The following is a 25,739-nucleotide window of genomic DNA, read 5'->3' as shown; positions in this document are numbered from 1 at the left end:
CATTTGTGATTTCCATCCTTGTTTACGCCATTACTTTGTGCACTCCATATTTCCCAGGAGCTATCGATGACGTCAACCTCCTAGCTGGACGTCTTGCTACTGTTTTACTTGCGTTTACCTTATTCCCCAGTCTAGGTTGGCTACTTCTTTTCATCTGGACCATTCACTTCGTTAAGCTAATATATCGTGCAGTTCGAAAGTTTCGTCAGCAATATCATGCAACTCCATCTGCGTTCGATTTATTCAATCAATGTCGCCATGCCCAACATAATGAACAAAGGTAAGTAATTCATTCTATCACCTCTTCATGCAAGTCTTCATAAGTACGAGGTCCCTCCCCAAACTGCACTTCACCGAAGATTACAAGTATGAGGTGAGATGAGTTGCACGTGAGGCACTAAGTGCACTTGTGGCACTAAGTGCACGTGTGACTGCACTTCACCAAAGATTACAAGTATGAGGTGAGATGAGTTGCACGTGTGGCACTAAGTGCAATGTGGCACTAAGTGCACGTGTTGCACAAGTGAAATGTGGCACTAAGTGCACGTGTGACTGCACTTCACCAAAGATTACAAGTATGAGGTGAGATGAGTTGCACGTGTGGCACTAAGTGCAATGTGACACTAAGTGCACGTGTTGCACAAGTGAGATATGGCACTAAGTGCACGTGTGGCACTAACTGCACGTGTGACTGCACTTCACCAAAGATTACAAGTATGAGGTGAGATGAGTTGCACGTGTGGCACTAAGTGCACGTGTTGCACAAGTGAGATGTGGCACTAACTGCACGTGTGACTGCACTTCACCAAAGATTACAAGTATGAGTTGCACGTGTGGCACTAAGTGCAATGTGGCACTAAGTGCACGTGTTGCACAAAGTGCATGTGTGACTAGTGCACTTCTCCAAAGATACAGCTTCACCATTTCTCAACCAAATTCGTATTGATTTTTTCTATATTAATGTATTTAATCTTGTTTAAGGAATGTTTCTTTACCCAAAATAACATGTTTTTTTGTTGTTGTTATTGAATGTAGCAATAGGGGCTCAGCCAACAAAAATTTGCATGCTAGTTTGGTCTTTGCGATAGGTCTACTCCTCGCTCTCATGCCACTAAAATATCCTCAAAAGACCCTTGAGACCCACAGTGCCATCGTGTCGATATTTATCACCCTCATACTTGTTTACACCGCAGCTTGGGAAACCGAACATCATCTTCAAACCAACAACAGTAACTCATCAATTCACCGCATCATAGTTACCAAAATCAGTCTCTTTACTGGAAGCCTCGCCACCGTTGTACTAGTATTTCTTATCGTCCCGGCAATTGGGTGGTTTGTTCTTTTTGTTTGGACCTTCTTCTTGGTCAAGCAAATTTACGAGGCATGGAAAATGTTCGACCTCCTCTACAGGTCAACTTTATGGGTTACCTATGTGTTCTATCCCGTGTTTGATCTCCCTGGTCATTACAACCAAGCAATAAGGGGGTTACCCGTTTAAGCTTTGGCTTTGTTGATTGTTAAGCATTAAGTAATTAGAAATATATGTAAAATATAAATTAGTGTTTATAAACAATTTATTATAATTATTATTTCTGCAAATACTTGATTATTAGTCAAATAATTTTTTTGCTAACATATATATATATGTGAGCGTGTATTGCGAAAAAGTTGTATATGTACTAGTGTGAGGAGAAATTATTTTGTGGATCCTTCCCGTCACATCATTCATGGTTCATTTTTAATTATTTGATGACATTTTAACAAATTTTCTCATGACATTAATACATAGTTTTGATAATTTTTTTACTCTAAACTCCAAATCCCGAACTTTAAACTAGAATCCTGAGCTTGAACTTTGAACCCATTCAAGATTCAAGGTTCAATGTGAGGTTGAGGTTTAAGGTTTAAAGTTTAGGTTCGAGTTCAAATTCGAGGTTTAAGATTCTATGAATTTTTTGTAATTAAAGTCGTTTTTTTAAGAAAACTTATATTATCATTTAGAACGAAACAGTTAAAGATGTTAACTATTTGAGTTAACTAATGACGTTATAAAAGTTGAGGATCAAATTATGTTGAATCAAAAGTTAGGGACCAAATCTCAAATTCGAGCATAGTAGAAAGATCCAAATCAGAATTCGACCAACAATAAATGCGTTGCCGTATATTCCCAATTGTGATACAAAAGAAACGGCGTCGTAACAAACATATAAACTCTAGCAAAACCCTTTCATCTCTTCAACTTACCCCTCTCTCCCTCTTACATCGTGTAATCTCAATAGCCCCATCAGGCGCCGCCCTCAAGCTCTCTCTGACTCGAAACCCTAAAACCATGGCGATCGACAAAAACGAACCCAGCAAGCTCCGTTGGGGAGAGCTTGAGGAAGACGACGACCTGGACTTTTTGTTACCCCCAAAAGAAGTGATCGGCCCAGACGAAAACGGGATAAAAAAGGTGATAGAATACAGGTTTAACGATGAAGGAAACAAGGTGAAAATAACAACGACGACCCGAGTCCGAAAGCTGGCGAAAGCCCGGTTGAGTAAACGGGCTTTGGAAAGAAGGAATTGGGACAAGTTCGGGGACGCCGTGCGTGAAGATGTTGGGAGTCGGCTCACTATGGTTTCTACTGAAGAGATCCTTCTTGAACGACCTAGAGCCCCTGGTTCGATTCTAACCACCCTCTTTTTTTGTTAAATTTTTATTGGGTTTTTGTCGTTAATTATAGATTTGATGAAATTGAATATATTATTGTTAGATTTCTTCTATTAGATTTGATTATGGTTAAATTTCCTTTGTTTAGGGTATGATTATTGTTAAATTTGCTTTGGGTATAAATTTCTAAAAGGGTAATTTTTTTGGGTATAGAAGAGATTTGTGATTGATCTTTCTATAGAACAATTTTTGTTAGCATTGGTGTTTGACTAAATAACATAATTGAAGGATTAAAAGTTAGGATATTGATTTATCGGGTAATGTATTGCATAATTTTATCTTTATATGGATTAATTATGATATAAGTAATGTTGCATTGCAGTTATATTATTTATTTCAATCTATAATCACATTTCTATATATTTGTTAATGCGTAAATATGGGTTTGGCGGTTGATGTCAGTTCACCCAGAGTCCGAGAGCTGCAAGTGGTCTTCTAAGAGAAGGGGGAGAGGCGCTCTCGCTTTCTCCTGATTTTCTCTTGAGTTGGGAATGAGAGAGTCCTTTCACTTGGGCCACGAGGGGAGGCTTATATAGCCCTCAAGTCCTGTGGGACAACTATGGGGTGTGTAAGGGCCATGTGTAGAGTACCACTTGCGGCTCTCGGCCTCCAGGGGAACCGCCAGCAACCACTGATCCCATATTTACTCATCATCAATATTTATAATAAATTTTAAGAACATTTCAAGCAATTAATGGTATATGAACTTTATTTGTTCATTTGATTATGGTGGTCAATTAGCCAATCACATACCGGCTGTTGTGTGGCTGTTTATTTGTGTGAATGGTCAGTAAGCCACCTATAGCAGTTGTTTGTGGCCCTTTTTTTCACAGTGAAACATGTCCTTTTTTTTTCACTTTTGAGCCACTAACTACATTCATTGGTATTTTGCCACTCTCCCTACTAGCAATCTAAACCAGAACTTCAACCCCTTTTTTCCGTTCAATCACTTGGTTATTTGTTTTAAAAGTTAGCGCTTTTATGTTTCTTATAGGTTTTTGTATTTCATTTGAACATGGTTGATAAGTTCTGCCTATCATGTTTTAATCAAATTGCTTTTGTTTAATGTGGAATTCTCACGGGGTCTCGAGTAGCATATTTGCTTAGCCAGCATTCAATTGTTTAACTTCGAAACCAAGGAATTGGTGTCATTCCGAGGCCGTTAACAACATCCAAGAAACATTTATTTTTTAAATTTTGTGGTTTCAGCATAAACCTTGAAAGTTTTGTTCTGACACAAGCGTACTCTGTGGTTGTAAACTTCCAAATTTTTGGGTTTTCGTCCCTTGTTTGGACTTTTGGATGTGAAAACTTTTGAAATATTGAGTTGTTTACAGGTACCAAACCGGAAGAAGCAAAGGCTTCCGGTGACGGCTTGGCTCAGCTTAGCAAAGGAGGTGCTGTTCTCATGGTGTGCCGAACATGTGGTAAGAAAGGTGATCACTGGACCTCCAAATGTCCTTACAAGGATCTTGCTGCTCCAGTCGAATCCTTTGTTGATAAACCCGCGGCAGCCGAGACGTCGGCAGCTGCTCCTGGAGCTGGAAAGGGAGCCTACGTTCCACCAAGCATGAGAGCCAATGCAGAGAGAACAACCGGATCAGATATGAGACGTAGGAACGACGAAAACTCTGTGAGGGTAACAAACTTATCTGAGGACACTCGGGAGGCTGACTTGCATGAACTTTTCCGATCGTTCGGTGCTGTGACGCGTGTGTATGTTGCTATGGATCAGAAGACAGGCACAAGTAGAGGGTTCGGTTTTGTCAACTTTGTGAACAGAGAGGATGCACAAAGAGCTATTAACAAGCTGAACGGATATGGTTATGACAATCTCATCCTGCGAGTCGAATGGGCCACACCAAGAACAAACTAGAACATTGTCATCTTCATGGTGTTTAGCTTTTCTCAAACATTGTTAACAGTTGCAATTCACTGTCTGAAGTGCAGATTTTGGCCTTTTTTCCCCCTTTTTTTCTTTCAATTTTAATTTACGTTCGTGCATGACTGTTATACTCGAGATCTTATTTATTTAAGTTGAATTCTTGGTTATCCTGATTCTGTGTTTCCCAGTTGAGCATGTTTTATATGTATTAACCTTTTCTATTTTTATTCTTTTTGCTTTTTTTAAAACTTATTATCTTTGGTAAAAAGGTGAGCAATTAGGCAGCCACATAATTTGCCCATTGTTCTTTTTAGTGTGTTTGCGTGTGCGAATGGTCAGTATTCCACCATTATCGGCTCTTTTTGGCCCTTTTATTTTCCTTTGTGGAAGTTCAACTGAAATTCTGGGTTTTCACTCAGTAACACCGTTTATGCTATGGGTTATCTCTCAAACTCAAAGTATAATTTGAAATTTAAGAAGATTTGGATAAAAATGTTAAACCCGGAAAATAGGCTTAAACAAAAAAAATAAGCTCGTTTAAAACATGGACCGGACTCAAGCTTGAATATTCAAAGTCCAAACTTAACTTGGTCGGTTTCTACGTTTATAATATAATACATTATATTATGTTATTTATATATTATATAATTTATAACATAAAAACTAAATCTATAATAATATACTAGAAATCCTATTAGACTCGTGGAAAGTACGTATTTAAAATACGAAAGTTAGTTAAAAACAACATATAATAAATAATGAAATGTATGGTTTGAAACTAATTACTAATAACATATGAAATATATACGACATTTAAAATGAAAATAATAGATTAAAAGTCTCATAGATTGAATTGCGAACAAAATGAAATTTAAACACCTTAATACATCATATTAAAAATATTTATCATGATATGTCATCAATCTTGTGTTAGTATCAAATTGACTTGTGACAGAGCCTCAATTAACAACATTATCAATATTAAAAATTTTATCACACTCGTAAGCGTATTAAAATTTTGTATTTAAAACACAAATGTGACTACTAATATATACAAATATATAACAAAAATATATTAAAGTTTCACATAAAATTAAAAATTGCTTCATAGTACATACTAATAATCAATACACCAAAAACCATAAATAACAACAAAACAAAAAAAAAGTGAAGCATAAACAGCTACATATTACTTACTATGAAAAAAAAAAAAAACTAGTTTTAAACAGTCTTACCTGTAGCAATGCAAATGATGTACTCAATTTCTTCAGTAACTTCTTTCATGGAGGGTCTACTTTGTCTACGTTCTTCCAAGCAACTCAATGCAAGAAATCCCAATGCTTTCATAGTATCTATCTCTAATGGACTCGCTTTTTCTTTCAATATCGGATCAATCACGTCCATCAGTTTCTCTTCATCCGTCATTCTTTTCACGTATATCGCCAAGTTCACATCATCAGCATCTCGGTTGAAATCAATGGCTTTTTGTGAAGTTAAAAGCTCTAACAAGACGACCCCGAAACTATAAACGTCACTCTTATCGGTTAATTGGTAGTTTCGGTAATATTCCGGGTCAAGATATCCGAGGGTGCCTTGAGCACAAGTCGATACGTGGCTCATATCGGTGTGAGCTAATCGTGATAACCCGAAATCCGAAACTTTAGCATTATGTTTCACGTCAAGTAGGATGTTACTAGATTTGACGTCTCTATGGTATATAGGAGGGACTGCGGAGAAATGTAGGTATGCGAGACCTTCGGCTGTGTCGCGAGCAATTTGGAGACGACGGGTCCAAGTGAGTAGACCTCGGTCATTGATGTTTGGGCTCTGGAGATGATCTAAGAGGTTACCGTTTTCGATGAACTCATAAACCATTATAGGTTGGTCGAGTTCGACGCAACATCCGAGTAGTCCAACAAGGCTTCGATGATTGACTTGGCATAGGATTCGTACTTCATTGAGGACTTGATCGGTGCCTTTGGTGTTGCCGAGTTTGGCACATTTGACAGCAACCGGAGTGCCGTCGTCGAGGATCCCTTTATAGACTTCGCCGTAGCCACCAGCACCTAAGATTCGGTCTTTCGAGAAATTGTTGGTTGCTTTCTTGATCTCTTTGCCCGTGAAAACCTTGGCTGCTTTGCCTCCATTGTTGGCATTTAGGATTGTTTCACGTTCCTTGCGTAGGCGCTCTTGAGCTTCGACTATTCGCCTATGTCGTCTGTAGACCAAAATGCCAATGATCACTGCGACAAGCGCCGTACCAAGTCCGGCTGTTAAACCTACAAGTGATTTTCAATGCAGTGAAGACATTGGATTGATGATGTTCTTAACACAACAAGCAAATTCAGAAACCATTCACAAATAACTATTACCAAACTCAAGGGCTAAATTGATAGAGTAATTTATCGTTTCAAGTTGGTTTTAGATAACGTCAAATCTGGTTTTATAATTTTTGAGTCATTTTAGGATAAATTTTCAAATATGGACCGGTGATCGAACTTCACAAATTGATTTGACGAATTTAATTAATATGTACAATTTAATTAACTAAATTATTTAAAAAAAACAAGAAAATCAATTCAACCAATTTTATAGCCTGGTTCAATCGATTTGTGGGTTAATTAATCTAACCTTATTTTCCGGACTAATTCTGTCCAGTTTAAACAATATTGATTCAGAATAATTTTTTATCTGAGTCATTCTAAGTTTAAATCAATTTAAAATTTAAGTTTGAGATTTCAAACTGATAGATCAAATCATTATAGACTCGAGCTATTTCAATGCGGGTTTAAATTCAGATCGAATCGGAGTAGGATTCGATTTAGGAGTCAAAATCTATGAAAGGGTTGAGCAGCCTTCATAACTTGATGTAAATGAGAATGCACCTAAATCTTGTTGGAACTTAATACTTGTTCGGTGGTCAAAGATATACTGCAAATCGCCTAACAACATATCTAGAAACCTGAAACAAAACATGACATAAAGGCTTCGCTATGACTTTTGACTATTCAAATGTCAAACCCCAAATCTATGATATCAGACAAAAGTGACGTTTCCCAAAACAAACATGGGATGTTGTTATCGGATTACACCCCATCCTCAACTTTCTCACTCCATCCTCAACTATTTTTAATCATAAATATTGTAATTTATTAGTATTAATTACGTTTATACTGACTGCTTATCTATTTTCTAACCTCACTCCCATATAAAAAGAGAAAAATATAACATTGTAGTAAATTCTCAGAAGAAAATAATATCTATTGAATCGGATGATAAAAAGTTCGATATCTACAAAATAAAGTGTGAAAGTTTATGACTCGAAATAAGTGTGAACAAAATTTGATTCGATGCAAAAAATTCGATAAAAAAATTAAATTTTGAATTAAATAGTTCAAATTAATTGAGTTATTCAATTAAGTCGAATACTAATTACATAATTTAAGTTATCTACAAATCCAAATAAAAAAGTCAAAACTACGTCGTTTTGATAAATATTTACCTTTTCTAAAGTTACAAGTAAAAACCACAAACCCATCAACCTTACTTTGCCAATACACTTCATTTCCTTCCTAATCCCTATATTATACTTTTGGTATATCATTTTGTTATCTTGTATATTGGTATATCATTTTATTATCTTGTATATAGGGTAGTTCTTGACACGTAACTATGCACCATGTAAATATAACTGTGCATGTTGTGTAAATAGCTTATGTAGTTTACTCGAAGTATGACCACAATGGTCGTCTTGCAACGTTATGTATAATTACTTTGCATGCCTAAAATAGTTCTTTACATGTAAAGATTAAGTAAATTATATTTTTTATGTAGTTAAATAATTTTGTATTTCATCTACTAATTAAATAATTGATTCATGTAAACGCAAATTAAGTATAAATAATAAAATTTGTTAACTCGACTCGACTTGACTCAAAATTTTTTTATTCGATCGAATACTCACCCCTACCTCGATTCTAGTAATTAGCAAACTATTCTTATTTGAACTTAATCAAGTTAACTTAAACAACTTAATTTTTATCTCTAATCAAGTATGAACTTATTCGATTAAACTTGAGCTAAACTTGTAACAACTTAAACTCGACTAGATTTTTTGTTCAAATCTTTTAGCACTATTTTGAAATATTATGACCCAACAACCTTCCTAACTTAATTATTAATCCAAAGAAATATCTGAATTTCCACCAAAAAAGGAAATAGATATTTTCCGAGAGAAATCCTTTTTAAGTCTCTTCAGCTCTTATCTGCTCCAAATTGCCTCAATTTTCAAACAAGTTGGCATATTTTACTAAAAAAACTTTCAAAATTAATTAAAAAATTTTAAAAAAAATGTTTTTAAATCTTTGTAGTATTTACCTGCGATCAAAGCAGTCCGGTTTGAGTCGCTGCAACCATCAGGATTCTGACACGTATTAACTGAAAGAAAAAGACCCCACAAATCAGCCAATGAAATCATGCCACACTTAAATACAACCGCGAGAGTAAAAAAATTAAATAAAAACTTACTCTCAGTACAAACCCCTTCAATCGGATCCCAAAACAAGCCAGAATTACAAAAACACCTCCGGGTCCCATTCGAATTCGGGTCGGATCCACAAGTGGAGTTCCTATCACAATCCGCTTGGGTACCACAAACCGGTTCAGGTGGCGAAACCCACTGCAATTCCATTCCCGGTTCAGGCCACCGGTTTACCGGCAAATCCGATTGCAAGTTAACGAAGCTCGTATAAGCCCTACACCCGGTCTCCCTCGCCCGAATAGCATACGCCGTCGCTCCTCCGCCGGCTTTGAACGTACAACAGATCGGCGACGCCTCACAAGCCGCGACTCTCGAACTCTCGTTGACGTACTCGTGGCACAACCCGTTGGAGGAACAGTCTAACGGGGAACGGAGGATCGAGTCCGTACAGTTCAAGAACAAGACGGTGTTGCTGCTGGTGATGTTGAAAGGCAAACTACTGTTGAGCTGCACGCCTTCGAAACGGAGATCAGTGGTGACGCACGTGTTGGGGATGAGACTCGCTGGTTGGATCACGAGCCGTTGATTGAACCGATTGATGGACGTGATCGGGTAGGTGTTGTTAAGTGTATCGAAGACCAGTGAGCCCGCGTCGCAGCGGATTTTGTAGTTTTGGTCGCCGCAGGAGGGACCGGTGGAGAGAGGGTAAGGGACGGCGGTGGACCCGCAGTTCGGACAGCGGTTGACGGAAACAGTTACGCCGACGGCGCACGTTAGCAGAAGCAGCGCCGTCGATAGGAGGTTAAGCGTTACCGCCATTTTTGTTGAGAATGTTTGATTGAATTGAAGATGCTTTGTGTCTGTGACTTTTTAAATGTGTCGGATTTTGGAGGTATAATTGTAAATGTTGGATTTGTGAAGGTTAATATTGGAAAATTAAGGAAGATTCCTAAGTTTACGAAAAAATTTGACCTTTTGTAGGTTTTTCTTTCAACATTTCCTGCTATAAAGTGAAGTCAACTATTAAAATTTTAGGTCTATTTCTGATCTCATTCCTTTATTCAACCAAAATTGAGAAATTAACCCATTTATTTTAATTTATTATAATTTGATCCTCATATTTTATGAAAATGTGAAATTAATTCTTAGCTCAATTTTTATCATTGCTATTGTAACAATTAAAACAACGTGAATTTGAACGCACTTAAATGCATATATTTTTTCAAAACTTTTGAAGTTATAAATACGAGTAGTATAAATTGTATAAAACTTCTTTTTTGTAAAATACGAATTAAATATCGTAGAGATTTTTTTCAGTGTATCACATAATAACTTATTTGTGAATATTTAAATGGTATTATCGAATAAATTATTTATATCGAAAGTTCCATTGCACATTAAGGACTTGCCAAATAAATATATGTTAAATGACGATGATCGAAAAAAAGTATAATAACTTTTTTACCTTCCAATTTTATAAAAACTATTTTAGTCATTTATTTAATTTTTCGTCTTTTTATCCTTCAAACTTACATTTTTTTATCAAATCACCTAAAATAGATAAAAAAGTTAATATTTCTTAACTTTGTTGATGTGACATACACGTGAATTGTCATGTAGATGACATATAGGTATTTGATTAACTTTTAAAATTTTAAAAAATCTTTATAATTTTTATATTTTTAAAAATAATTTTATAAATTTTTTAAAAATTCTTACGTGTCATCCACATGGAAATCCACATGTATGCCACGTTAGAAAAGTTACAAAACAATAAATTTTCCATATAATTTGAGATGATTTAACAATAAATAAATAAATTTAAGGGCTAAAAAATGAAAAATTAAATAGAGAACTAAAATTACTTGTTTTGTAAAATTGGAGGACTAAATAAGAAATTATACCAAAATTTATTTCCAATTATTTAGATTTAATATTTAACCTATCTTTATAATTTTCGTTTAATATGTTGGTGGAGTTTAAAATTTATATATTATTAAATTTAATTTAACTAAAAATTTATTCAAATCCAACTGTCCAATCTACCGTATTGTAGACATTTTGTTTTAATTTTCATAAAAAAATGTTCTTGTAATTATTTCCAGTATTATTTTTTTTACTTTTTTATCTCATCGTATTTACTATAGACCATGCACTTAATAATTGTTAGTAAGTTGAATATCATTGACACTTTTAAACAAAGTTCGAATCTCACATGCAGCCTCATTTGATTATTTAAAAAAAATCACTGGCAATTAATTTAATTCATCAAATTCTCATTAGCATTTTAATAAGTAATTTTGGATTTGAATTTATGGTTAAATTAATTAAATTATCAGTTTTCGATTCAATTAGTCCGTCTAATTTAAGTCAATAAATTATTAAAATTATATAAAATCTGATTTAATTGATTCATTCATCAATTTAATTAATTTTGACTTGATTCATATTACTTCATAAATTTATCGATTTTATTTTACTTTGCTCCAAATAGATGTACCGATTCAACTCACCAATTTAATCTGATTCTTAAAACACTCTTCAACACGTACCAAAATTAAAATGATGGTGCTACTGCTATGTAAATGTAAAGTTTTTAAAATTTGTGTATGTATTATTTTCTCAGTCGCCATGCTTTTTGAAACAATGGGCATCGTTGAAGTTTTAACTAAATCCGGGTTCCACGAAATAAATATAAAAAAAAAAAGATAATATAGTTTTAGACCCCTTATCTTGATATTAAATTTAATTTGATACTTAAACATTTCTTGATACTTAAATTTGACATAATCGGGACTAAACAAATTCTGTTAAAATTAATGATGTGATTAATATTCTTGGAACATGATTGAATCAGTCGATCAAATTGATTGAACCGAAAAACAACCATCATATTACTCCAAACAAAGATATTGAATTGATTGAATCGGGAGTTACTCAAAATGATAAAAATCGAAAACTAAAACAAAAACCAATAATTGAATAGATTGAACCGATTTAATAATTTCTTTTATTTTTTAATATTTTATAAAATTTTATTTATCTATTTAATTTGATCTAACAATTAAACCGATCAAACTATCTGAATCGAAAACCAATGATTTGGCAGGTTCAATCACTGGTTCAATTATTAGAACACTATGTGTTACACAATCTTAAAGTGTCGCATTATCAATCTTTTATGTTTTTCAAGTTCAGAGACCAAAATAAATCTAGTTACTAATTTAAGTACTGAAGTAAAGCTACTTATTAAGTTCAAAGGCAAAAAAATATATCATCCCAAATAAAACAATTAACTCAAGCATTTTTACATAATATCTACTTGTACTTAACAATTTTTAAACCCTTAATTTAAAAGAAAACACACGATTAAGCATACTCTAACTTACATGTCACGTCTTCCTAATCATTACAATAACAACAGTTTCAACTAACATAGCAATGGAAGTATTTTTCCTTTATATTAATACATACAAATACCGATATTTCATTATATACATAGAAATATATTTCTATACAAATATAAATTTTAAAATTATCAATTCAAGTCAATAGCTTCATTAAATTATATATTATTTTTAAATATAATTATAAAAATAAAAATAAGATATAAATTGTGTACCGAGTTATTAATCAAAACCAATCCAATTTTGACAAAACAAAACTTAAATTCCTTTATACCAAAACAATACCAACTACCATAATCAAATCCATTGTCCTAGCTAACTCTTTTCTTTTTTTCCTTTTATCGTTTTGGTTAAAAGGAAAAAAAAATTCTTTTAAAAATTTAACCAAGGTTAAATCGATTTTGATTTTTACTGGTTAAACCGTCAAAAACTACTTGTTACCTCGGTTGAATCCAATTTTTATAACCATGATCATATCTCAGATTTATATACGAATATGGGTTAAACACAAGCCTCAGACGCTGATAATAAAAAATACTATTTCTTTAGTAATCAAGATTCATTAATGGTGGAACCAACTAAAAAAAACAAATCAGTTCCATATTTTTCAAAGGCCAAACCCTAAAACTTAACCACAAACTACCCCTTCAACTAATCATATCAGAGTTCCTAATTCTACTCTAGAATTCTAAACATTCAAAGAGATTCCAACACTAAAATGAGTGGGAAAAAAAACTGCAGTTAATATATGAACCAGTTATTTTGTCTTTTCTCCATTCTAAATTATTTTTCACTTGCCTGTATGAAAAATCCTGTTTGGCTTCCGGGAAAGTGAAAAACACAAAGCTGAAATCATCCATTTGAAGTCGAGAGCCAGCAGCCTAGTTTTCTGGAAGTAAAATGCGAAATCATCCTGGAGAAACTTTGATATATGAGGAGAATAATTATGGTATTGGGCTTTTACCAGAGATGTTTCATTTACATGAAGATTAATGATAATATATAGCGAAGGGATATAAAAATATACACAATGAAGTAATGGACCCTACTTAATATTTTACATCTCTTGCAAAAGTCAAACCTAGTCATGGTGAACCTCAGCCATGAAAGAATCAGAACATGCATACATGTATATTTATATGTATATGAGCTACGGTATGTATATATACATATAAACTTAAATAAAACTGCTAACCTAACAAAACTGTTTCGAGGCCTGGGTCAAGGTACTCTCAGGTGGGTGATTCAGCCAGAAGCAAAGTATGCCACCAGCCGCATGCGATGTTTTTCGGACTGCAACCCTCGATAGTAACTTCAGATGGAATATTGCGGTCAATCACGTCACCAAGACCAAGCTGTTTCAAACACCGAGAACTCAGGATTTCAGTTTTTAGTTTCAGCCAGACACCACAACATTGGGAAAGATATGCAAAAATGTACTTCCATGGATCCTATTTCGAAAAAGTACATAAAAGTGTATGTAAAATCTATGGGAGTATCCCTCGACAATGGAATAAGAAAGAATATAAAGGATATTCCAATGTTATAAAGACAAGCTGGAAGCATTATACCTGACCATACTTGTTCCATCCCCAGCAAAATATTTTCCCATCCTCTGCAAGCAACGGACGCATAGAGTCAACAAACTAGCAAAGAATGGAACAGTTCAAATATTCAAAAATACATTGCTGGTATACCTGTGATTATTGCACTGTGACGAGCTCCACACGAGACAATTTTAACATTTGTATTTTCCAGACTCGGAGCATCCAAGAGTCTCGGGAGAGTCTGATTTTGAAATTCAAACACTAAGATTAATTGGACAACCTTTCTTCACATAAAACTAGTAAAAAAGAGCTAAGAGCTTATAGGACCCTAGTTATCCATTTTCATTATCATTTGAAACAAGGTAGAAATCTAATCCTTGCACTAAAACACCCGAGAAAGCTGCATGAAGTAACTGATTTACGATGTCTTAAAAGGAATTCAAAGAATAGAAACTTGGTGCATACCTCAGCTTGATCGCCTCCAGTTCCCAACTGCCCAAACTGATTCCCACCAAATGCGTACACATCACCGTCAGTGGACACGCAAACTGTGTGCCACAGTCCCACTGCAACCGACTCTATCCTGATTCCCAGTAAGGAAGATACACAAGTTGGGCTTAATTCATCATCTGTACTTCCTTGCCCACACTTGAAAAAAACAATAAAATCAAAAAGATTTTAACTCCCTATATCACAACACTTGAGGACAGAACAAACATTTTATCTAACTGAGGAGAGATGAATTTAGGAAAAAGGAATCGAGAAGATTATCCCTTATTAGATTGAACCTCATCTTCAACTTTACTGAGCTTTTTTCTCCACCAATTTCTACTTTACCTACATATTGATCCCGAAGAACAGTTAACTTTGAGAAATTCCAATGAGTGTTAGGGATGGATATAAGGATTGAAACATTTAACATGCCAGTGGAAGAAGAGGAATATGTTTTACTTTATAATGTTACAATGATTGAAGGCCATAAACAGAGGACCATCCTGAAGCATTTGAACGTACGGTTAATTAAGGATCATGCATTTAACGACAGAAGAAAAGGTGCAACATCTGCTTCAAGTGGACTACATCCATCCCTGGTTAAAGATAGTTGTACTTGTAGGCACTAAACAATAAGAGCTAATAGTAACCTCAGGAGGCAATTCTATAGAGAGAGGACTGAATGAAAACAGCAGTATTAGAGTATACCTTGGTAATTATTGTTAAGCTATTAAATCTTTAGAAAAAGTAAATATGAAGGAGAACAGACAAATGGGAATGGTTCGGATATGTTATTGGTTGGTACAAACACCTAAACTATGACGTGATTAGGATCTCAAAGAGGAAAAGGGCAGTCCTTATAAAAATTAGCACTAAAATCTCCTTTCATTTTGGAAAGCAAACTCATCTGTTATTTTTTCAATTCTCTGCCTCGTTTTTGCTGAGGGATTGTTTTCTGGGGATGTGATGTGTGACCAACTCGAAGTAAAAATAAAAAAAAGGCTAAGCCTTGAGGAAACTCGAGTGACTATGTCTTTAAGAAGAATTAAACCAAGTCACCAGACTATTCAATGTGAACTGCTACTATTAAATTATGATGACGGCATCTAACCTGTCCATAGAGGCCCCAACCAAATGTAAGCAATGCTCCAGCATCTGTTCATGCAAAAAATTGCTTAATGTGATAATGGTATCAATCTAATTTGAGATTAACAAAATATAGAAAGATATACAAGCAAATCAGACATTGGACGAACAGAACTTCTCATGCCATGCAACATTCTGATGAATGACTATTAACACTTCAAGTTCACACACATATCCATGGATACCTTGCAGGTCAGTGGATTTAATGAATCACTGAGCATCCTAAGCATTTTTAGTAGAGTTGGTTTAATTCCAAAGTTATTAATGAGCCTTCAAACATTTGTTATATAGGATGAGCCATACCTGATCAATTGATCACCGTAAGCTTTTCTTATTTTAATGAAACTATGTTCAATTATCTTGCCTTATCTCTCTTGGACTTCTAAAGGGTATCAAAATTTAGACCAACTTCATCTCCAACAAATGTAACCATAGACAATAGCTTTTCCTAAAAAACTATTTTTTTTTCATAGCAATTTAACCAGTTAAACAAGGAATGCAAATAAAGGCTTACCTGTGATTACTGCACTGTGTCGCCCCCCACAGGCAATCCCCTTCACATAACTTCCAGGAACTCTAAAACTCTGCCTTTCTGAACTCAAGCTACCTCGAGAAAGTGCAGAAGCTCTATCTTTCCCCAAAGAAGAGGGCTCGATACAAGGTACAGGATGAGGCGAGGATACCATACGTATCCTGGAACCCAAACCAAGCTGTCCCTCACCTCCATAGCCCCAACCCCAGACCTGCCCAGTATCTGAAACTTAAGGAAAATTAGGATACATCCGGTATCTAGCTTCACGAAAAGAAACCATTTACAGCTTGAAAGGTAATGCTAGAGGATACCATCCACATTTCACTGGTAGTCCAAGAGCTGGACAAAGTACCTGATAATGCTAGAGTATGGCGCCCACCGGTAGCTACAGTCGCAATCCTCACTCCCGGATTCAAAGTTACTAGACATGGCAGTGCCGATAGAGTTTCATCACCGGACGATGAGCTTTCAGCAGAATGTTTTGCTGATGATGTTCTTCTTCTTTTTGTACCTTCCTCTCCGCCTCCTTTACTATCGGCAGCAGAAAATGTCCCACCACTTGATCTTGAGCCTTGAGACCGAGGGCTCACTTCAAGGATTTCACCCTTCATAAAATGAGTATACCAACAAGAACAGATATCAATCTGTTTATCTTAACCCAAAATATATTTACCTTGTTCTGCCAAAAGTGAGTTCTGTCTTTCAAATACATCCTTCTCTAAGCTTGTCCCCATGGGTAGATCACCAAATACCTTCCCTGAGGGAATACACTCTTTCCACCCCCATGTATAAACTTCTGCAGTTTCTGTTAATAAGAAAGTCAATCAACTTATCAGCTCACTCTTTTACTAAGGCTCCGACTAGTTGCTAGTTCTACCAGTTAAAGTTCTAAAAAGCAAGTCATATTTGATAAACAAACAAGTGAAACATCAAATCTACAAACTTATGTTTCTTATTAGTAACAAAAATTCACTTTCGTTTCCAAATGCACTTCTTTAGCCTGTTGCTTCCCGAATCATATACCAACTAACTTTTAATCGCTCTCAAAGTATATGTCCCAAACTCATGTCATCCAACACAATCTGGACAAATCTAATGGGGAGAAAAAACTGAACATTACCGTATTAGGAATATACTCTTATTTGATACACACATACTTGATATACACTTAGTACAAGTAACAAATAGTAAAACAGGTGAGAGTATCAGAGTCGGTCTCAGTATTACCTGTAACTGCAGCACAGTGAGCCCAACCAGCTGCTGCTTTTACTACAGAAACTTCAGTTGGAAGTGGAAATGGCTCTGGAATTTCCTGAAACAAGCAAATTACAGACAAAGGAATATAAATTTTAGTTCTCTAAACAAATATAACCCCAATAAAAAGGAAAAAGAAAAATATGGGAAAATTAGTGCATTAAGATACCCCATGCTTCCCGGATGTGACGTAGCTTTGACCCAAATCATCTGTTGAACCCCATGTGATGAGCTTCCCTGAATCTAAAATTTTAAACAAAAAAACAATTAGTTTCATATAAGGTTAAGCAATGCATAAATATATTATTGTACATACCAAAATACAGCATAAACCCATTTTTAACAAGAAAATGAAGAAAAAAAATGTTCACTACTTAAGTTTATCTATTAACAAGTTTAAACTTCAAAGCTATCTTTTTTTCAATGTAAAGAACAACTACAAATCTAGTTAAAACTCAGTGAGACAGAGAACTCAAGTGAATTCAGTCTAGCTAATTTAACTCAACTGAGTTGACTTCGAGGCAAAACAAAACAAAAACAACGGAAATATTGAAATTTCTGTTCCTCTCCTCTCCTACATTTTCTCGCCAACCAAACAGCTCAAAATGTACTAATTCAAATCTACACCAAACACAGCCACGATTACATATCATAATATTAAAAATTAAAAAAAAATCTTTTCAACAATGTTTCATATAGGAATAAAATTGAAATTTAAGAAATATTAATAATAAGCAACCAGAAATGGCCATGGCGAATCCGCAACCGCCACCGCATACGTCGGTCCAACTCAATAACAACTTGAAACTTCAAAGCTATCTCTATTTAATACACAGAACAAAAACAGATCTGTAACTAAAACTCAGTAAAACAAAGAACTCAAGTGAACTCAGTCTAGCTAATTTAACTCAACTGAGTTGACTTCGAGGCAAAACAAAACAAAAGACAACGGAGAATTTGAAATTTCTCTTCCTCTCCTTCTCCTACATTTTTCTCACCAATCAAACAGATCAAAATGTACCAATCCAAATCTCCACCAAACACATCGACAATTACATATCATAAATACAAAAAGTCTTTTTAATAAAACAACGTTTCGTATATGAAAACTGAAATTAAAAGAAGAAAATAAGCAAGTACCAGAAATGGCCATGGCGAATCCACAACCACCACCACAGACGTCGGTCCAAGAACAACCTGCGGAAGCCGGAATCCGTACATTCACCGGCGACAAAAGCGGCGTCCGTTGAGGTAACGCGCCAGGCAAATATCCCCACATGAAAACCACGCGCTCCTTGTTAACTGCTTCCTCCATTTTCACTTCCTTACTTTCTTTTCCTTCTCCATTCATCTCCAACAGAGAAAGGAAAAGAAATCCAGAAAAAGAAAATAATTCAAAAAAAAATATTTTTTTATTTTTATTTTTATTTATTTATTTTCGGGAGAATTTCAATTTTCGTAATGGGTGTATAGAGGGGAGCTCTCTAAATTTTTGGGGCGAATAAAAAGCGGAAGCGTATCATTTTTTTTTCAACTGAACGGGTAGGATGATCACGCGGAGCTCAAAATCCACGTGGCAAAATATGAGCCGCTAGATTTATAAGCGATTCTTAGCCAGTAGTTGAAGAGGAAGTTTCTGGAAGTCCTCCTCTTTTTTGTGAAGTTATGTACAGTCTTTACAGAGCACTCGTGGTTGATGGCGTGTTTTATTAAAATTACGACACGTGTCTGATAGAGCTCAATGTCTAATCATTGAGGTCAGACACGTGTCGATAAATTAGAAGGGTGTTATTGAAAGTCTCCTGACACGTCATTAATGGGTCCCATTTTTTGCTCTCTCAATTAATTTTGGCTTTTCCTTATTTGTATTTTCTTTCTCTTTTTAAGCTTTGTTATGAAAGGGACAAATAAATTTTTTTTTCACTATTTTTGGAATCGAATTAGACTACTTGACTCATAAACGAATGAAATTGAGCTAAAAATCATTAAATTTGAACTTTTTTTTCTTTTTAATATATTTTAATTTTATAATTTTTAAATAATTTATTCAATGGACAGAATTTTCATGAAAATCTTAGATAAAAATAATTAAAGAAAATTGGCTATAATGATTTTTTATTATCAAACAATATTTTGAAAAATAAGAAAAATGCATTTTAAATGTGTTTTATGTTAGAAATTATGTTTTTTGGTTATATTTTTAAGGTTTAAGGTCTAAAATTTTAAAATGTTTGTTAATTTAAATATTTAATTTTTTTGTTAAAATCCTCAAATGAAGATTTTTAATAAAAATTAAATTAAAATAATTTATGTATGAATCCAAATTTGATACAAAATTTGACTAAATTAGTTGTGTTGGTCAAATAAGCAGGCTTTTTGAAGATTTAAAAAATATGTTGATTTTGGAGAGAGAGTATGAAAAGATCGATTTTAGATGCATTTTCACATATTCTCTCTAAAATTGGTCTATTTCTCTAAATATTAAAAAACGACTTATTTAACTAATTAACAAATAAAGTTGGTACAAATGTACAATTTAACTACAAAGTTTACCTTTTAGTAAGCAACAGTATTGATTTTAATGAGATTAAAAATAGCTATGATTATAATTTATTTATAAATAGTAATAAAATATTGTATATTAAAATACTTTTTAGATTTAAGTGCAACTTTATCCGTGAGGAAACAATAAAAAAACCACTAAAATAATTATTTTAAAGATAAAATGAGAATAAAAAAGGGGGTAATGTTGTAAAATGGAGGTTCATAGAATTTACTAGAATCTCTTATTTGAATTGTGAATCTATAGTGAAATTTAAAAGAGAACTTGAATATATAAAATTAATTGGTCAATTAAGTCTTAACTCGATTGATATGTGCATTATTGTCAATGTAGTAGGGCGTAGACTCGAGTGCACTGAAGTACATAATCTTCCTATTTACGGCTTGGGGATGAACTATGTATAGTTCTAAGTATTGTATCAAAAAGAGCAGGTACCTATGAGGAAATTGTTCACAAAATATTCAAAATCAATTATCAGTTCGCTTAAATTATAATATAATCCTAACTCGATAGAGGTGCTCATGGGCCGAGCCGGGCCCAGGAAAAAAATTTTGGCCCGCATTCTAGGTCCGGCCCCGGCCCGGCCTGAATTTTTGTCTAGGCTGAGCCCGGCCCGGCTAGACCCATTTTTTTAATAAACACCAAAAATTTATTTTAAAATAAAAAAATAAAAAAAATATTCTAAAAATATTTTAAAATTAAAAAAATAAAAAAATAAATATTTATTATATTTGGGCCGGGCCGGGCCAGGCCAAAAAATTGGTACCCAAGGCCGGTCCCGTTTTCTAAATGGGCCTATTTTTTTGCCCAAACCCATATTTTGAGCCTATATTTTTACCCGAACCCTCCCATATTTTGGGTGGGTAGTCGGGCCGGGCCGCCCGGCCCATGAGCACCTCTATAACTCAATAACTAAAAATGATTTAAATTGAAAATAATTTAAAATTACTTTTACATATCGAAAAAAAAGTACAAAAAATGAAAATAGATAAAGTTGATAGCTTTGGGAACTTCAAAAGAAACACAATATTCATGCATTATTGCACAGAACTTTAAAGATTTATTTCCATTTTAGCTTCAAATGAGGAACAAGAATTGGTGATAATGTGATGTCTCGATATGAAGAGATATAAGAACAAGAACTAGTTAAAATAACAATACAATCCCACTTTATTTATTTTTCTTTTCAATTTGATCCTATTTACCTTTAACATTTCCATGATTTATAGTTTGGCCATATTTAGTTCACAAGTCTAGTCATGCAAAATAGAAAATAGAAAAATAATTAATTAGATTACGGTACATTTACAATATGGGTAAAAAAATTATGTAATATTTGTAAAATTTGATAATAAAAAAAGATCAAGTTTTTGTTGAAATGATGAAATTCAAATATTGATATTCATGATACCTTACGTTCAAGGGCGAAGTTAGGAATTTTTTTTCAGGAGAGTCGAAATTAAATTGTAATTTTTACGATAGTAAAAATGTAATTTTCAAATGATTAAATCAAAATTTTATCATTTTTAGGGGACAAAGTATAATTTTACCTTTTATTAATTTAAAATTTTAAAAATTTTAAAAGGCCAAAGTTTTCCATTTTAAGGGCGGGCCAGGGCCCCTACCATCCCCCCTTAGATTCGCCCCTGCTTAAGTTCAAATTGGAAATTTTAAGGGTGTGAATCAATATTTTTGGAATCGGATTAGTAGTCAAACTAATTAGACTACCAATCCCCAGTTCGATTAATTCGTCCGGTTCAAAGCAGATAAATTATTAAAAATTCAAAAAATATATAATATATAAATTCTGACTCAATAATCAATTCAACCATACCGATTTTCGAATGAACTGATTTTTTTATCACTCTTTGAATCGATATCCTAACTAATTTTCGATCCAATCGATGAAACTGATGAGTCCGATTGGTAGAAACATTTTTGAGCCGTCCATAAGCAAAACCTCAAGGTTTTTTTGGGCCATATTTAAGCAATGAAACATGATGACCCAAAAATCTCTAACGATGTTGATCTTGATAGCTTTTGCATCTTTTTTTTAAGATAATCTTTGATGATTTTGATTTAAGGGGCCCATCCAACAATCATGTGGTTAAAATTGATGGGCTTATCATTAGGCACAAACGATCATGTGATGGAGAACTGAGGCCCAATCATTGTTGTTTGAGTTTGGGCCCACATCATGGATCAAATGATTGATGTGGATTGGATCATATGTGATTGCATAGGGAACATGTTGGGCCTTAAAGCTATTGGATTAGCAATGCACACGTTTCCCATTTCCCCAATATTAAGGGTAGAAAAGTTACAAATGTTGGCTAAATAATTTAATTTCCAACTTGTCTTCAAAATTTTGATTTATTCAAACTTGAATTTAAAAAAACTTATTTGAATAAGTAAACCAAAATATTACTTGGTAAATTCAAAATAACTTTAACTCGAAATATCCAAGACCCAAAAAAGCTTAAATCTAAAAATGACTCGTACCCAAAAATTAGGGATGACAATGGAGAGAGGTGGGGACAGATATTGCCAGTCCACCACTTCTTCACAACTGGCACGTTCTACCCCACTACTCACCCTTTTCCATGGTGAATGTTTAATTTTAAAAACCACTATATCTGTTAGATACATTCATTTCTGTCTCACCTCGCTTTACTCTATCTTAATCCAAACATAATTCTCTTTGGCCTCAAAGAAAATAAACTTGAAATGGAAAACACCCATTTTATAGTTATATAAAAAACTTTTTCTTTTTGCAATATTACCCTTCTAATAATTGTATATTTATAAAGGTAAAATAATAATTTCATATGATGAACAGCGTAGGGCAAACAATTGTCATAATCGCATCATATTCACTGTAAAAAAATTCATCTCGTTTCACATCCATCTTTCAAAAAAAAAAAAAAAGGCTTCATTTGAAATTGATTAATTTAAAATCTAGCATGCGGTTCAGATTTTGTTATCCCTACTCAAAATTTGATCTAATCCCAAATTAACCTAATCAACCCATTTGATAAGGCTATTGGATAAACATGTACAGTCCCCCACCAAAGCACCACAGTTTAAAGCAGCTGAGATGTGGGCAAAAAAAAGAAGAAGAAGAAAGGCAGCTGAGAAAGTGAAAAATGATGTTCCCCCCCACCAAAGCACCACAGTTTAAAGCAGCTGAGATGTGGGCAAAAAAAAAAAAAAGAGAGAGAAGAAGAAAGGCAGCTGAGAAAGTGAAAAATGATGTAAACCATTGAATTTTAGTAGGTTTTGCTTTGACATTGGAGGGCTGAGTTTAAACCACTCGTTTTAGTATGCCACTCGTGTGGTTAAATTAATCATTTGGTCCAATGATTGCTCCTATAGGATCCGATTCGAATAAGGCTTCCTTTGGTTTGCTTCAGTACATCAGTAAGGTGCAGTTGAGGGTGCCAACCTCACTGCCATGGTGTTTGGAAAAGCAAAACAATCCAGTGAGAATTCAATTCCACCGCACTGGACAAGTAATTTTTGCTGGAGGTTTCAGTAACAATTGTAACCCTTGGGTGCTGTTGGTATTTTTAAGAGACAAAAATACCATTACTTTTATTTATTATTTTACCATTTTATCCTTGAAAGTTAAACTAATTTCTTTCTCAAATTTGATCCAAGTAAAATGTTACTATTTGTGAAAATAATATTTATCATTGTTATAAAAAAATATTTAACTATAAAAAATAAAAATAATTATCATTTTATCTAATAAATAATTTAAATTAATTATAAAAATCATTAAAATATTGGAAGATACATTTTAATATTTTATTAAATGAATTTATAAATTCACATATTTTAATAATTTTAAAAAAGTAAAATAATTTAAAAAACTTCTATTATATATCAATTCTAATATGATGTCCTTAATAGTCATTTTTTATTCTCACCTCACCGCTACAGCTGCATTTGAATCCAAACACACACTCCACCATTGTTTCTAATCTCACCGCTACAGTATCCAATCTCACCGCTACAGTAACTAATCTCACCGCCACCGCTGTTTTTAATCTCACCAGAGGTAAACACACCGCCCATCCAAACTAGCCCCAAGTGTCGGATATAATATATATTTAAAAGTAGGATATGATTATATATAAATATTGAACACCAATATGTTAAAATGTAGATATATAATTATATTTGACACTTATTTGAATCCAGTATTGAAACATAAGAAATATGACTCGATTGACTCAAATGATTAATTTAATCTTACAATCCGATTAAATTAAATTCGAATCTAATCTAAATTTCAACTCGATTTTGATGAGAAGAAATCAACAATCCAAACTTGAAAATGGCTCAAGTTAGAAATGATTCGAATCTCCGATTGAGTCTTAGCTCGATTGACATCAACATTGTTGCTAGTGCAGGAGGACGTGGGTTATGGATAATTCTAGGCATTGTATCAAAAAGAGCATATATGATAAGAACATGTAATAAGATTAATGTTCAAAAAAGAAGCAGAAATGATCTGAACCTAAAACGACTTAGTGATTCAAAATTACCCAAAAAGATATGAACTAGTGATTCAAAATTACTTAAAAAGATGTGAACTCTAAAAGAGCTAGCAGAAAAAATCTAATCAATAAATTCAAATTATGCGAACTCAAAATAACCTAAGCCCAAAATAAATTCAAACCCGAAATGACATCAAAATTTTAAAATCCGAATTGACTTGATCAAAAACCGACTCGATCAATATTTAAAAAGAATTAGGTCTTAGGAGACCTTTGGCTCCAATTATATGATTGAGGTTCATAACAATAGCAACAATAATATAGTATTGTCTTTTTCTTTAGTTACAATTAAGAATTTTTTTTAAGGTAGCAGGGATTTTAATTATATATTTTATTGGTTAAAATGTAATTTATCATAAATTAATTTATAATTCCATCATATTTGAAGGGATTAAATAAAAAATTTTATTTTTAAGGTCAAAATGTAATTTAACAATATATTAATCTGTATTTTTATTATTTGTAAGAAGACTGAAATGAAAATTTCTCATTTTTAGGGGTAAGTCCTCTACCCATCTCCTTGGATTCAATTTCACATTCACCTCTAACAATTAATTATATTAGCGATTTGAATTAGCTTTAATCATTAAAATCATTTTACCGCATGTTAATACCTGTAGTTGATTCATATTTCACTCATAAATCTTTGAAAATTTTTTGAGATTTAACAAAGATGTCAAACTAGTTCAATGATATGCAAAAATGGATGGAGAGAGAAAGTTCGACAAGAGATGAACTTTGAGACTTTACTTTTGCTTTTTAAAAGTGGTTCTACGGCCACTAACTTTGTTATTATGATATAATGTAACCGTTTTTTCTTCTTTTTATTAATGGAAACTGGCTGGATATCTTTCAAAGAAGAAAAAAATTATTAAAATCATTGACTTAATAATTTTAACTCAATTAACTAATTAGCCTATACGTAATTTTCATAAGTCGAGACTCAAACTTAAACACACAAGATAAAAACTTCAACCACTTTTTTTTTCTTACGTCTTATGTTACTAGAAGCTTTCCAATCTCAAACTCTTTCATTTTTTTTTCACCATTAAAAATGCAAAACCCAAAGACAAAATTGTCCCATTTTTCGTCGACGGTTAAACCAGCTAAACCACGGCTGAAACCTGCAAAAAGAAAATCCATGGTGAGCAGTCC

At 33.6% G+C, this 25,739-nt stretch overlaps 3 protein-coding genes across 5 annotated transcripts; 1 reads left to right on the top strand and 2 right to left on the bottom strand.

Moving 5' to 3' along the window:
- Window positions 1-2,228: 2,228 nt before the first annotated feature.
- On the top strand, window positions 2,229-4,765 carry LOC105777287 (uncharacterized). Its single transcript, XM_012600464.2, has 2 exons — window positions 2,229-2,663; window positions 4,051-4,765. The coding sequence occupies exons 1-2, from the start codon at window positions 2,330-2,332 to the stop codon at window positions 4,587-4,589; spliced, it is 873 nt and encodes a 290-aa protein (XP_012455918.1). The 5' UTR covers window positions 2,229-2,329; the 3' UTR covers window positions 4,590-4,765.
- Window positions 4,766-5,660: 895 nt separating this feature from the next.
- LOC105777916 (wall-associated receptor kinase-like 20) lies at window positions 5,661-9,930 on the bottom strand. The gene is made up of 3 exons (XM_012601431.2): window positions 9,126-9,930; window positions 8,976-9,035; window positions 5,661-6,877 (listed from the first exon to the last, which is right to left on the bottom strand). Exons 1-3 carry the CDS (start codon window positions 9,895-9,897, stop codon window positions 5,820-5,822), a joined length of 1,890 nt encoding a protein of 629 aa, XP_012456885.1. The 5' UTR covers window positions 9,898-9,930; the 3' UTR covers window positions 5,661-5,819.
- A 3,077-nt stretch (window positions 9,931-13,007) lies between these two features.
- Window positions 13,008-18,956, bottom strand: LOC105777001 (ultraviolet-B receptor UVR8). Of its 3 annotated transcripts, none has more exons than XM_012600023.2 (12): window positions 18,597-18,956; window positions 17,626-17,699; window positions 17,430-17,514; window positions 16,876-17,007; window positions 16,555-16,791; window positions 16,185-16,424; window positions 15,636-15,679; window positions 14,498-14,680; window positions 14,183-14,273; window positions 14,057-14,100; window positions 13,681-13,936; window positions 13,008-13,398 (listed from the first exon to the last, which is right to left on the bottom strand). In XM_012600023.2, exons 1-11 carry the CDS (start codon window positions 18,805-18,807, stop codon window positions 13,718-13,720), a joined length of 1,560 nt encoding a protein of 519 aa, XP_012455477.2. In that variant the 5' UTR covers window positions 18,808-18,956; the 3' UTR covers window positions 13,008-13,398; window positions 13,681-13,717. The 3 variants fall into 3 exon arrangements, with proteins under 3 accessions (XP_012455477.2, XP_012455479.2, XP_012455480.2); XM_012600025.2 differs by having other exon boundaries at window positions 13,681-13,840; window positions 18,597-18,952; XM_012600026.2 differs by lacking the exon at window positions 18,597-18,956 and adding an exon at window positions 18,196-18,264.
- Between the last annotated feature and the right edge of the window lie 6,783 nt (window positions 18,957-25,739).

This window comes from Gossypium raimondii, chromosome 10 (assembly GCF_025698545.1).
Source record: "Gossypium raimondii isolate GPD5lz chromosome 10, ASM2569854v1, whole genome shotgun sequence".
Lineage (NCBI taxonomy): Eukaryota > Viridiplantae > Streptophyta > Magnoliopsida > Malvales > Malvaceae > Gossypium > Gossypium raimondii.
The sequence above is the reverse complement of the archived record's forward strand: the minus strand, read 5'-3'. Positions and strand labels throughout refer to the sequence as shown.

Coding starts and splice junctions, on each gene's coding strand:
- LOC105777001 (XM_012600023.2), bottom strand. CDS start 18,807: ATGAATGGAGAAGGAAAAGAAAGTAAGGAAGTGAAAATGGAGGAAGCA. Junction 17,700..18,596: donor ATTCGCCATGGCCATTTCTG/GTACTTGCTTAT, acceptor TTAAAATTTTAG/ATTCAGGGAAGCTCATCACA. Junction 17,008..17,429: donor TCACTGTGCTGCAGTTACAG/GTAATACTGAGA, acceptor TCTTATTAACAG/AAACTGCAGAAGTTTATACA.
- LOC105777287 (XM_012600464.2), top strand. CDS start 2,330: ATGGCGATCGACAAAAACGAACCCAGCAAGCTCCGTTGGGGAGAGCTT. Junction 2,664..4,050: donor TGAACGACCTAGAGCCCCTG/GTTCGATTCTAA, acceptor AGTTGTTTACAG/GTACCAAACCGGAAGAAGCA.
- LOC105777916 (XM_012601431.2), bottom strand. CDS start 9,897: ATGGCGGTAACGCTTAACCTCCTATCGACGGCGCTGCTTCTGCTAACG. Junction 9,036..9,125: donor TGAAGGGGTTTGTACTGAGA/GTAAGTTTTTAT, acceptor TTTTTCTTTCAG/TTAATACGTGTCAGAATCCT. Junction 6,878..8,975: donor CCGGACTGCTTTGATCGCAG/GTAAATACTACA, acceptor AATCACTTGTAG/GTTTAACAGCCGGACTTGGT.